Consider the following 14,053-nt stretch of genomic DNA (forward strand, 5'->3'; position numbering starts at 1 on the left):
TAATGAATCATGAGCATGTGGAAAATAGGTCATAAATCATCAGCACCTAAATAATCAAACAACTTTAAATGAGGACTACCTGCATTAAAAATCTTACCATAATATCACCACTGTTTTCCCTTCCACAAATCAGCCACATTGCTATCCACAAGACACGAAGGTATGACACAACACGAGAACTATATGATCACAAGCAAAAGTCTGCTGACAATCCCTTGCCAACAATGTGTCCTGCCTTCCATATTTCTCATTCTCTACCGAACTTCAGGTTATCCTTCCTTCACATACTCTTGTGTGTTTCATGTTCCTACCACACATGACAATATTTCACATGACACTTTCCACTGCCACAGCTAGCCAGAACTGCCTTACCTTTCTATATATCTCACTCCTAACTGAATGTTACGGGGCAGCCTTCCCTCTCACATTCTTTTCGTGCGTACTTCATACTACTATTACATAAATATATTTCATACAACACCTTCCACTTGTTTTCTTCCCTCTGTATTTCTCATTCCTCACCAAGCATAAGAGTGTATCATTCCTTTTCTCACACTTTTGTTGTGTGCTTCATTTTCCGAACACATAATATTTCCCACAACATCTTCACTCACTACAGCCAGCAGGAAAGTGTCAGTGAACTTTTGATGGTGATAGTGCTTAAGCACTACTTCAGATCACCTGGGTAGCTGGAATAGTGTCTGATACAACCTTAAGTTCTTTCCAGGGAAACTATACTCTCTAGATCAATGCGACAGTCAGTCAGTGTGCTGACAAAAGTACAGGTAGTTCTTGTTACAGGTCTGGGATGTTACAAAATATCACGACTTTTCCATGCAATTATTTTTGTAGGTCTCGGGAAACTGGAAAGTAGCAATGGAACTTTAAAAGGCAATCTTTCTGTACTATATATGGAATTAATGGGCAAAACAGAACATCAAAAAAGGCAACTTATAACAAGAGCTTACTGTGGTGATAAAATGGTTGCTGATCATCATTGCAAATATTGGTTCCAGTATGAAGGATCACTGTCATGCCAAAACACTGGTTAATATTTTCAAAATATAGCACCACAAATTTCACCAAATCAACAGGTGTCATGTTTTCCATTTTATATTTCTATATGATATTAAGTACAATTCAGCTTGTGTAACCAAGATGGTCATCTGTAATGACAAAGACTTATCTTAAATCTTTGTGCTTCACTACTATTGGTAAACTTGGGTATTTTATTCAGGCCAAACACCAAGATTTGGTCAACTACAAGAAATCCTTGCAGTCCAAGACTTCAAAAACTATCTCAAGCCACCCTTTCTCTGCTACTGGTACCCCAAGGAATCTACTTAGGTTGACACTAGACAATTCTGTTTGGCCAAGAGAAATCCTTGAACTCAGACCTAAAAAAGATCCTGATTGTGCTTTTGGCTTTATATTAAGAGCATATTTCTTTACAATGGTTGCTTGCTATATCCATGGGGTGAATCATCATGGATCTGAAGTCAAAGTGAGGGAAGAGATGAAACAACAGTTGCTTACTGCTTGCACAGAACTAATCTATCTTGTCATAATATACAGTACTGTGCTTGAGGAAATCTGACAAAAGAACAGGGTGGAGTGGTACTGTTTATCCACCTTAACTTGGTGGAAAAAAATTTTTCCACCTTATTGCTCATAGGACTTCTTCATGACTTGCACTATGTTCAACTGGTGGTCTTTTCTTAGGACTCAGCATTCAAGAAGGAGGGATGGCAATTTCATGCCAAGCTGAAGTACTGTACACAGAGTACCAATGTTTCCTTTGCATGATGCATGGTAATCTCTTGCCATACTGAAGTATGGTGGAGATATTATGGCAACAGATTTAATACCACAGACCAATTTCCATGGCAATCTGAATTATAGGTCACTGATAAAATCCTTATGCTCATTTATTGCCATACAGAAGTGTGTGGCAACACAATCAACACCTAAGATCATATTCAAAGGAAATCTGTTCGATCAATAACAGTCACTGATTAAATTCTCAATTTCATGATCACATATATTGATGACAAAATCAATTTCACTGATGATTTATTAGAAAGATCCACAAATGAGATTTTCAATAAATCAGTTTCATTGGTGATCTAATTTTTAAAAAGAGCCACTAACAAGATGAAGTTCAACACTGATCTCTTAGAAAGGGCCACTGATAATATTCTCAGTGTCTCAACATCACAGATTAATTTCAATAGTGATCTGTCAGAGTGAGCTACTGATTAAGTCCTCTTTGTCATTTTCATATAAAGCTGAGGCTGCTGCTGTTGTTGTCATAAACAGTGATGAATGATGTCGAAATCAGTTTCAACAATGATCTATTAAAAAGAGCCATTGATTAAATCCTCAATGTCATGTTCATATATAGCGATGAGGAGCATGATGGAGGCACCCGTGAACATCCCGAGGCCTTGCAGCAGCATCTGACCTCCAGCTCCCAGCTTCTCTCCTCGATTCACCGACAGTTCTGACAGCTGGGGAAGGGGAGAAGGATTTAATCCTGCTATGAAAATTACTGTACAGCTAGTCCTTGCTAACCTCTTAAGTCCAATGACATTATCATAAACAAAAAAAAGACATTATTGTTTATTCTTACTAACAGCCTCAAGTGGGAAAAAAGAACACGATGATAATGACTACTATCTTCAGACGATTAAATTTTGCTTTCCTTGTGCAGAGAAGGAATGCAATGCCAGGAAATGTGACCCTCGCACACGTGAAGTGGCTAAAAAATGGGCATGCAGCTGGGGTTGATGAGGTGTATGCAGAGATGATTATATGTAGTGGAGAAAGCGGAATGAAGGGCTTGTTAGAGATATGTAAAACAGCATGGATGAGTGAAACTGTGCAAGCAGAGTGGAAAAAGGCTGTGATTGTACCCCTGTACAAAAATACAGGTGAGCAAAGTAAGTGCAAGAATTATCGTGGCATAAGTTTATTGAGTGTTGTAGGGAAGGTCATCATCATCATCATCCAGACCTCCTTTCCCACCCTAGGGCAGGGTGAGAAGTAGAAATGTCCAGACAGCCTAAATTTGCCCAATCCAATGGGCCATGCTTCCATTCACTCATCATTCAAGTCCCCGGAATCCTGGCTCTATCGGATACGCCAAAAAACATTCACCACATTCTGTAGCTTCACATAATCGTATCTGATAGAGTCAATCCAGACGCTGCCACGTTAAAAAGAGGTGCCAAAATCCCTGATCATGCATTTCTCCTCACAACAATCATCCAGCCAGCTTGATCTCCTGTCAGTTCCCTAGCCTCACCGACTTCCAACCTCTTTTCCTCACACATTCATCCATCATAAGTCTCCACCTTCTCCTTGGCCTACCTTGCCCTCTCCCTCCTTCAGATTAGCGCAGATATACCTTTTTCACCACTCTGTTGTTATCCATTCTCTCCACATGATCATACCATCTTAGTACACTCTCTTAGATTCTGGTGTCCACAGACTTCCTCACTCCACATCTTTCACGAATCACATTATTTCGTACCCTATCCACTCTCTCTGCTCCACATACCGGTACATTCCTCAGCAGTCCCATCTCCATTGCTGTCAGTCTTGACTTTCCATATTCATGCCACACCATAGTCTTACATCCATATGTTAAGTAGGCACTGACACTCCTTCATGTAAGCAGCTACTCCTCATCCTGCTCTAAGATGGGAAAGCAGGTCTGGATGATGATGATGATGATGATGATGACAATAAAATTTATGCACTAGAGGGGTTAGATGTATTCACTAACTCCTTTACTGGAAGAGGTCCTTCCTAACTAGAATAAAGAAAAAGAGAACTTGAAAGTAAAAAAAAATAAATAAAATGAAAAATACATCACTGGAGTGGATACGTCAAAAATAAGGTTTTAAATGTGTCAAAAGAGTGAAGGACTGACAGTACAGCAAAAAATAAAATTTTGAAACTCATTTTTAAATGTCACAGTAGTGAAAGTTACACCAAAAACAGTTGGAATATCATACGAGTGAAGGTGCTAAAATCTAGCATGTGTGCTGCTGACACTTAACCCATCGCGTGCCGGCTATTTTTAGCCCAATGGGTCACCACATTGCCGGCCATTTTTCAACCTTTTTTTGCTAAAATTATAGATTGTGATGTGAAAACAACGAATTTTGCCATTAAAATGCTCACCGAGGCTCGGAAATGAGTTTTATTGAGTCCTGCATACTCGTGTACAAGTATAGCCGCTCTCCCACGCTCACCACGTACGTGAGAGAAAGATGTTTTCTATGTAAGGTATACTCAGGTATTTATGCTGGGAGGGTATAGCAATGTTCAGTACACTTTTCTGATCACTTATTACTTCTGCATCTATCATAATTTGCGTGTCTTTCTCAGTGTGAATGTGTTAAGTTACACTTACTTGAAGATAGGTATAACCTGACTTCATTACGTACAGTTCTGGCACTTACAAGAAGGTATTTACAACTTGACTTCACTATATAGTCCTTACACTTACAAGAAAATATTTACAACTTACACTTACATGAAAATATTTACAAAATGCCTTCACTATGTACAGCACTGGGTGAGGCACACAGGCAGAGTGAGGCAGAACGAGCGAGAGGGGGGGAGCGAGTAAGTGTAAGGCCTTGACAGAATGAGGGATGGTAGAGGAACAGTTACCTTACATGCCTGCCAGTTTCTACCCTCGAATCTTGAAAAATGCAGTCACAGTGAAGTTTTTTATTTTAAGCCATTTTAAAATGGCACTGGCACTGGCCGCGGAATTATGTCAAACCATTTTAAAACGGCACTGGCACGCGGCAGGTTAAACAAGAATGAGACATGCTTATGTTTCATGATATGGGGGGAGAGGGAATCATTTATGACCTCAAAACTATTTATAATGAAGTATGAGCACCCTGAAGTGAAGAACAGGTGCTAAGTCATTGCCATTACATTAATAAAATAACTTTAACCCATGGACTGCAAGCCACAGCTCAGGCTGGGAAGCTTCACATTGTGAGCCATAACTCAGGCTGTGCTAACCTTCCAGGGGCCATGTATCACTGCTCACTACTCCACTCCTATGCAAACTTATGTATGGCACTATGCAAAGACAGAGTTTTTTTTTTTTTTTTTTTTTTTTTTTTTTTTTTTCCAGATGATGCCCTGGATGTTTATCTTCAAAGTTTATAATAAACAAAAGCTAAAGAAAAAAAAAAATTTCACTACACCCCTACACAAAAAAAATATATACATGTCATTTTTTTCACTACTCCACCTCTACACAAACTTACACATGGCGCTACGCAAAGACGAGAGAGAGAGAGAGAATTTTTTTTTCACTAGATGATGCCCTGGATGTTTATCTTCAAGTTTATAATAAACAAAAACTAAAAAAAATAATAATAATAATTTTTTGCACATCATGGGGTGGGATAAAAAAAGGGTAATTGCACAATCCATGAGTTAAATGAGGACCACCTATATAAGATTTCATTTTAGAATGAACCATCATCACCATTATATCTTCATGTCTTGTTACATGGATCATCATCATCATCATCATCATGACCTTTTTCTCACATATATAATGGAAAGGGTGAGGTAGGGTCCAGAAAAAAAGAGAGAAGCTTAAGAGGGCTGTCTTATCAAGAGAGCAGAAATTGTCAAGTGTAAGTGAGAGGTGAAAGAAATTATGATGTTTAAAGATATTAGAGGATGGAAAAAGAAAATAAGTAGATGAAATAGGATCTTCTTGTGAAAAATAATGGAAAGACGGACAAGAGGAAACTGATATAAAATGAGGAAGATCTGATGTCTAAATGTTGTAAAACAAGCTTAGTTTCCCAGAGAGTAGGCCAGCATGCTCTCCAGTACAAAATTCTCTAACTATCTACACCAAACTACATGCACAGTACACACTACACTTCCTTTTCCAAAAATAAAAAATCAAGGCGTCACAACACACAGCCTCGGAGTCCCCAGGGGGGGGGACCATAAATGCCCCCACCATCCGCCCCTCTCCCGATGACGACTCGAGGTGCCTTGAACCACTGTCTAACTCTCTTCTTCTTCATTTCTGCAACATTCGCGGCCTTTCCTCTAACTTTCGCTCTGTTGAGCACCACCTCTCCTCTAAACCTCACCTTCTTATTCTAACGGAGACTCAGCTGTCTGAGGCAACTGACAGCAAACCCTTTTCTGTATCCTCCTACTTTCTCTATACTCATTTCAAAGCCAAAGGTGGCTGTTGTGTATATATACGCAACGACTTATCTTCCTCTCGTGTTCCTGAATGCGATTCTTCTGAATTCTCTACACTCTGGCTTCGGCTTTCCTGTCTTTCTCTGACTAAATATATCTGTGCTGTTTACTTATCCCCTAATTCTACTGACTATCAAAAATTCTTCGACTATCTTACTTCTACAATGGAACACATTCTATCCATTTCTCCTTTCTCTGAAATCTCCATTCTAGGAGACTTCAATGTTCACCACCACCTTTGGCTCTCCTCTCCTTTCACGGATCCACCTGGTGAACAAGCCTACATCTTTTCTATCCTTAATGACCTAGAGCAGCTTGTACAGCACCCTACCCGTATCCCTGACCGCCTTGGAGAGAGCTCCAACATACTTGACCTCTTCCTCACAACTAATCCTTCTGCTTACTCTGTTAATCTTTCCTCTCCGTTGGGCTCCTCCGATCACAACCTTATTACCTTAACCTGTCCAATCACTCCGGTACGGCCTGTGGACCCTCCGGGGAAACGTCGTCTGTGGCATTTTGGAGCCGCGGACTGGGAGGCCCTCAGGCAATACTTCTTTGATTTTCCCTGGAATGATTATTGCTTCCATGGCCGGGAGCCATCTGAGTGTGCCTTGCGCATTACGGAGGTTATTCTCTCAGGCATGGAAGCATACATTCCTTTCTCATATCCTTTGACTAACGCAAGAAAGCCTTGGTTTAATCACGCTTGTTCTAATGCTGTCCGCAACAAGGAGAGGGCCTACAAAAGGTACCGGAGCCAACCCACCCCTGAATCACATCATCTTTACGTTTCTGCCCGGAATCGTGCTAAGTCTGTTCTTCGCTCTACTAAAAATAATTTCATCCATACTAAATGCTCTCAACTCTCCAACTCGAATTCTTCCCGCTCCTTCTGGCACCTTGCCAAAAATCTTTCTAACAACTTTACCTCATCATCCTTCCCTCCTCTTTTCTACTCTGATGGTTCTGTACCTATTTCTTCTACTGATAAAGCAGATCTCTTCGCACAGACTTTCTCCTCCAATTCCACCTTAGACGATTCCGATGCTGTTCCTCCATCACTTCGCCCCTCTGACTTCCTCATGGCTGACATTAAAATTTCTTCAGTTAATGTATTTTCTGCAATCACTGGCCTCAGTACTAACAAGGCATATGGGCCTGATGGGGTCCCTCCTGTTGTTCTCAAGAACTGTGCTTCTGTGCTTACACCCTGCCTAGGCAAACTCTTTCGCCTTTGTCTGTCAACTTGTACGTTTCCTTCTTGCTGGAAGTTTGCTCTCATTCAGCCAGTCCCAAAGAAGGGTGACCACTCCCAACCCTCCAACTATCGTCCAATTGCTTTAACGTCCTGTATTTCAGAAGTTTTCAGGTCAATTCTCAGTAGAAAAATTTTAAGGCATCTTTCCTATCACAACCTTCTTTCCGATCGTCAGTATGGGTTCCGTCAGGGACGCTTCACTGGCGATCTTCTCACCTACCTTTCAGACTCCTGGTCATCCTCCTTTCAGGACTTTGGCGAAAGCTTTGCCATTGCACTTGACATCTCAAAGGCTTTCGATCGAGTCTGGCATAAATCTTTAATTTCCAAACTGCCCTCCTACGGTTTCTATCCTTCTATCTGTGCCTTCATCGCTAGCTTCCTTTCTGGTCGTTCTATAGCCGCTGTTGTAGACGGCCATCGTTCTTCTCCTAGATCTATCAACAGTGGTGTTCCTCAGGGCTCTGTCCTATCACCAACTCTCTTCCTTTTATTCATCAATGATCTTCTCAGCTGTACATCTAACCCTATCCACTCATACGCTGATGACTCCACCCTTCACCTTTCCATTCGGTTCCCGCAACACCCATCTCAACAGTTGCTTCAACAAACAAGGGATGAGGCTATGGCACACCTAATGTCTGACTTGGTTCGTATCTCTGACTGGGGTAAAAATAATATGGTTGTTTTTAATGCATCTAAGACTCAGTTCTTACACCTATCAACCCGACAAAATCTTCCACAGGTATACCCATTAATGTTTAATAATATTCAGCTTAATCCTGCATCATCCTTGAACATGCTTGGGGTTTCATTTACTCGGGACTTATGTTGGAAAGACCATATTACATCTCTTGTAAAATCAGCTTCCAAGAAAATGGGTGTGCTAAGCCGACTCCGCTCTTTCTTTACCCCTGCACAATTGTTGACTCTATACAGGGGTTTTATCTGCCCCTGTGTGGAGTACAACTCTCATGTGTGGGGAGGCTCCCCACATACAGCCCTTCTCAATAGGGTGGAGTCAAAGGCTTTTTGTCTCATTAACTCTCCTCCTCTTACTGACTCCCTTCAACCTCTGTCTCTTCGCCGCACTGTTGCATCTTTATCTCTTTTCTATCGCTACTTTAATGGTCACTGCTCCTCTGAACTGTCTGCTTGCATTCCTTCACCTCTACGACAGGCGCGTAGCACCCGTCTGGCAGCAAACTCTCATCCCTTTTCTGTCCAACTCTCTAATGCAAGAGTTAACCGTTACTTCCAGTCTTTCATTTATGCAACAGGTCAGCTCTGGAACTGTCTCCCTCTGTCTGTATTTCCTGCTGCCTATGATCTCCAGTCTTTCAAATGCAGTGTGTCCTGGCATCTCAAAATGATCGGATCTTGAGTTTGGCTCTCTATTGTATTTTGTTTTTCTCTTTGAGGGAACTGTTACTGCGGGCTCATGGCCTTTGGTTCCTTCTTCCTCGCATAAAAAAAAAAAAAAAAATACAGAAGTATAGATACTGTATTCGAAACAGTTTGGATGGGGAGGTAATATCACAAAAGGACATTACTGTGTTCAAAAGCAGAGTGGATAATAGCAAACATGGAGGAAGGCCAACACAGGCTTGGTTTAAATCCTGTATATTACAACTAGATAAATATAGCTGGGAAAATGCAAATGCAAACTCACCAGGTCAACGAGAGCAAGGTATATGAAAACTCCTGCAGTAAAGGAGTATATCCATGGTGAGGCAGTAGGGATGGAGCCCAGGAGCACACCCATGATCACACCCACCAGTGACAACATCCACAACAGCGACAACATCTTCAGTGCCTGTGTTAGCTTCATGCCCATCTCAAAAAGAAGTGCAAAGTCACCTGCAAAATTAGTGTTATAAATAACTCTTCTGTTACAAGACACAAACACAAAATACAAACAATTCACTATCACACAGTCCCTCAAAGCACAACACACCTACTCACCTCATGCATCTCACTCTCACAGAAGACAATCCTTTGACATAACTTTAACACAAAATCTCCAGAAGTGTGTAGCTGAAATAGCCACTTTCTTCCAATCCAAAATATATTTTTGATGATGATGACGATGTGTATTGTTTAGCATTGAGGGAAATTATATAATATCCATCCATCCATCATCCATTCCTATGCCGCCCCATTAGGAGCGTAGATGCCCGGGGCTAGGCAAGTTGGTCCCGACATTTAAGACGAGAGTGACCAGCGTCACTCATCCCTGAGTGGCATTACATGAGCAACAAACCCCATCCACCCCTTGGATATAAACCTACATAGGTTTAATCCAATTGGAGCACCTAAATTACCCACTAAACCACCAGACCCCATAATTTGGTTACATGGTTACCACCCAGCAGAGCAAATGGTTTCCTAGTGTACAGGAAACCATTGGGCTTGTCACTCTGTGTAAAGTCACCCATAGGCAGAAGGAAGAGGAAAGGATGAAGGAAAGAAAGACAGAAGAGGAAGTGTAAAGTCACCCGTAGTAATAAAAATACGCAAAACAATGCATAATAATGTGACAATAAAATGGATTAAAAAAAAAAAAAAAATTGCTGTGTAAAAGTAGTTGATGTTCTTGTTGTTGCACTACCACAGTCTGTCTGATCAAGTAGACACATCAACCACAGGCAAGCAATCACACCTGCAGGGGCATCCCATGCAATGACCCAATGTTTCCATGCAACTGATAGTACCTCATCATAGTAAGGCACAGGGACTATCGTAGAGGTCTTGTTCTCGGGTGAATGCTGCATTTGCATCTTCACCCAGTTTAACAGGGGAACCACAGTAGGGTCCACATCACCCTGTTATTTGGCTATATGGTTACCACCCAGCATTGTAAATGGTCTCCGGACTTACAGGAAGCCCTTTGCCTTGTCATTCAGGATAGACACACTTGAAGTGGAAAGAAAAGTAATTAATAGTTACAGGAAGTATGTGAGAATAAGAAGAGAGGACTGCCACAGAAGAAGAATAATATGACATGAAGGAAGAAGATGGTGGCACTACACAAAAAGAATGGATGATGGGTGCCCCTACCTATTGCTTGATGTAAAAGTAACATTACAAATAAGAGTCAGTCTTAACTTACAATAATTATAAAATCCAATGGTTTTGACAGAAAGCTATAACTTGTGGTTGCATACATGTCTGGTTCTCTTGTTTTAGGACAGAATCACAACAGTATATATAACTGATTACAATGCCAACTTGATTCTTGTCTGCTGTCTGATGGAATCAGAGAACATATACCCTAATTTACAACACCAACAGTTAAGTTGACTTCTGGTTCAATCACAACAAATATAATTCAACACGTATGTTAATTCTATCTATCTATCTATCTGTTGCCAGACGCCTCAATCCCGTTTGGGGTGGCCACAAACAAATCGACTCCAAGTCACCCTGTCCCCCGCCATTTCACTGCCCTGCTCCCAACTCACACCCCCCTCTCTCATATGCCTCTCCACCCCATCCCTCCATCTCATCCTCAGCCTCCCCCTCCCTCTTCCCCCCTCCACCTCACTCACATACACTCTCTTCGTCAGTAGTTCACCCTCCATCCTCTCCTCATGGCCAAACCACCTCAGTGTGTTCCTCATAACGCTTCCTATCACATCCACATCCACACCACAACACTCCTTTACATCCTCATTCGTCAGCCTGTCTCTCCATGTGACTCCACAGGCTCCTCTTAAATAACTCATTTTCACTGCTCTCACTCTTGACTTGTGTCCTTCCAACAATGTCCAAGCTTCACTTCCATTTATCACAATACTGTCATGTAGTAACTTTTTCACTTCCATGCTGACTTCCCTGTTTCTTATCACTGTTATGTTAATTCATTCGTTCATTTATCATCTAATCCAGTGCTACCCCATGAGGAGCATAGGAGACATGCTGATATTTTATACAACTATATGTGGTACGTGGTGGCAACCAACATCCACTCACGATGCACGATGTAGTGCTGCCTATTTCTTCCTTCACTTTCATCATTCTTTATCTGTGTCTGCCCTCCTCTCCTCCTATTTCCCTCATATATCCTGTCACTTTTTAGTATGCTTCTTTCCTTTTCAGGTGGCTGTACACTGACTGAAAAGCCAATTTGATTTCCTGTGAGCCAGGAAACCATTTACAATGCTGGGTGGCAACCATATAACCAACCCATACACGTTGTCTATGTGTCCGTAAGTGGGTTGGCAGAGAGCTAGTGCCTCTCCCTGTAAGACAACTAAACCCAAAGCCAAACGACAGCCCTTACAGAATTATGGTATCTGGCTATACACAGATAGATAGATATCACATGATGCAACATTTCCATATATAAATCCTGTCAACGAAGCCAATGACATCACAGACACAAAACAAATATAAATTATGAAACATATATGAATCTTATCTCTCTAGATGGGTGCTTCTTTGGAACAATATTTCAACTGAAATAGTGAGAATAGGTGCGGAGGCCTGAAGCAGTCACCGGGAGCGCATATTAATGAAAGGGCCGAATCCGACTGGTTGAGATTATATTCACCCTACAGCCAATGGGGAGGCTTTCCTTCCACAAATTTCAGTATTCCTACATGACAACCACATGCTTGGTTTATCGCTCACTCAGACCTAAATTGCTGGAGCTGCTTCAAGGGTTTTCCAGGTACAGTAGAAGTCCTATTTTTCGGCATCTATGGGACCAGGCAAGTGCCGAAAAATCAAAATTGCCGAATTATCAAAAACCCTACCCACTCAGTACCTTATATGTTTCGGTGAACACTATCATCACTACTCATATCATTACAAATGTGTTTGGAGAGAGTACTGTATACTGTGTGATACTGTACAATACTGTAATGAATACAGTACTATACATGAATATGAAAAATAAAGAAATTAGTGAACATACTGTATACAAATGTAATGGTACAGTAGGCCTACAAGTTCACATGCACTTACCTAAACTTATAGTAGGTTCCTTACATACATATGTACAACAGAAGGGGTTGATTGGAGTCTGCTACTGCTGGAAGAAGTCCCCAGCAGTAGAGGGGACGAAAAAAATCGGGAAATCTGCCAAACGATCAGATTTTCGTAAATGGGACTATTTCTCAAAACTGCCAAAATGTCAGATTTGCCGGGGAATTGGATGCCGAAAAATAACTTTTACTGTATACTGGAGAAATTCAAGGGTTTTCCAGGCCTTGAATTTTTCCAGGGATAATGGACATATTCATGAGTTCCAGGCCTTGAAATTTCCAGGGATAATGGACATATTCGTGGGTTTTCCAGGCCTTAAATTTGCTGTTTTCAATTTTGAAGGTTTTCGTTGTCAAAAATGGTGTGAACCCTGAGGGATGGTTTTAATTTCTTGTATTTGAACAATTCACAGCACTGCAAAAATCAAGACCCAAAGTAAAATGTGCCATCATGAGACTACCCACACACAGTGTCTCACCAACTTTATGTGGAAGCTCATGGCAGAGTACAGCGATGGAAGTTGCCACACCACCAGTCAAACTGGTGCCGTATGCTGCTCCAATGGCCATGCCGTCCAGAATGGTGTGCAGAGCGTCACCAACCAGGATCATAGCACGCAGTGAGTCCTTCCGTCCTGTGAGTTATGTAAAGGTATTGTGTGAAGATGCTATCACTATGTGATGACTGTAAACCTTAAGTGCAATGATAGCTCTATTACTGTATTTCTATTCTTGCTACTACCAGAAATGTTACCCATAGTTTAAGTATATTAAAAAGAGAAAGAGAAAGAGAGAGAGAGAGAGAGAGAGAGAGAGAGAGAGAGAGAGAATTATTTTCCTGATATACAGTACAAGCTCGATTTAACGAACATCAATTTAGTGGACGCCTGAGGTAATGGAATAATTTTCTTTTGGTATTTTTTCGCCCAATTTAATGGAAAACTTCTGTTAAAATGAGGAGATTTCCATTATGGAAATTCCATTTCCAAAACCACCAAATTACTGGAAAAAGTCCCGTAAATCAAGTATGTCATTGAGCCCATATCAGAAATACTCTCCTGACCGGCGGTGTGTGGTGTTGCCATACATCCTCGCCAAGCTGCCTGGGTAGTGGTGGGGACTCGATGACATCACTGATCCCCCGACTGTAAACAACTACTCCACAGTGTGTGTGTGTGTGTGTGTGTGTGTGTGTGTGTGTGTGTGTGTGTATTTACCTATTTGTATTTACCTATTTGTAGTATACAGGAATTGAGCAATGCTCGTGTTGTCCTGTCTCCATATCCACATTTATCAAGTCTACCTTTACACACATGAATGTTTTTCTCATGCACCACCTCTTTGTCTAAGTCGTTCCAAATATTTAAGAATATACCTAATTGTGATATACACGGAATGTACTATGCTCGTGGGTTTCCGTCGCTGTTTCTCAATAAGTCGAATTTAACTTTAAACTTGTTTAAGTTTTTAGACTGGACGATCTCTTTGTCCAGGCTATTCCATAAGTCTATACTTCTGTAAGGAAAGC

General features: G+C 41.2%; 1 protein-coding gene across 1 annotated transcript in view; it reads right to left on the reverse strand.

Moving 5' to 3' along the window:
• Positions 1-2,357: 2,357 nt before the first annotated feature.
• Positions 2,358-14,053, reverse strand: part of LOC145411167 (zinc transporter ZIP6-like) — an 89,107-nt gene continuing 77,411 nt past the window's right edge. The window contains exons 11-13 of the mRNA XM_080281221.1: positions 13,005-13,160; positions 9,207-9,394; positions 2,358-2,510 (exon numbers count right to left, since the gene is read on the reverse strand). Of these exons, the coding sequence (XP_080137347.1) occupies positions 2,358-2,510; positions 9,207-9,394; positions 13,005-13,160 (497 nt within the window). The remainder of the gene's footprint in view (positions 2,511-9,206; positions 9,395-13,004; positions 13,161-14,053) is intronic.

This window comes from Coenobita brevimanus, chromosome 88 (assembly GCF_032717465.1).
Source record: "Coenobita brevimanus isolate Jiangsu-jjx chromosome 88, ASM3271746v2, whole genome shotgun sequence".
Classification (NCBI taxonomy): Eukaryota; Metazoa; Arthropoda; class Malacostraca; order Decapoda; family Coenobitidae; genus Coenobita; species Coenobita brevimanus.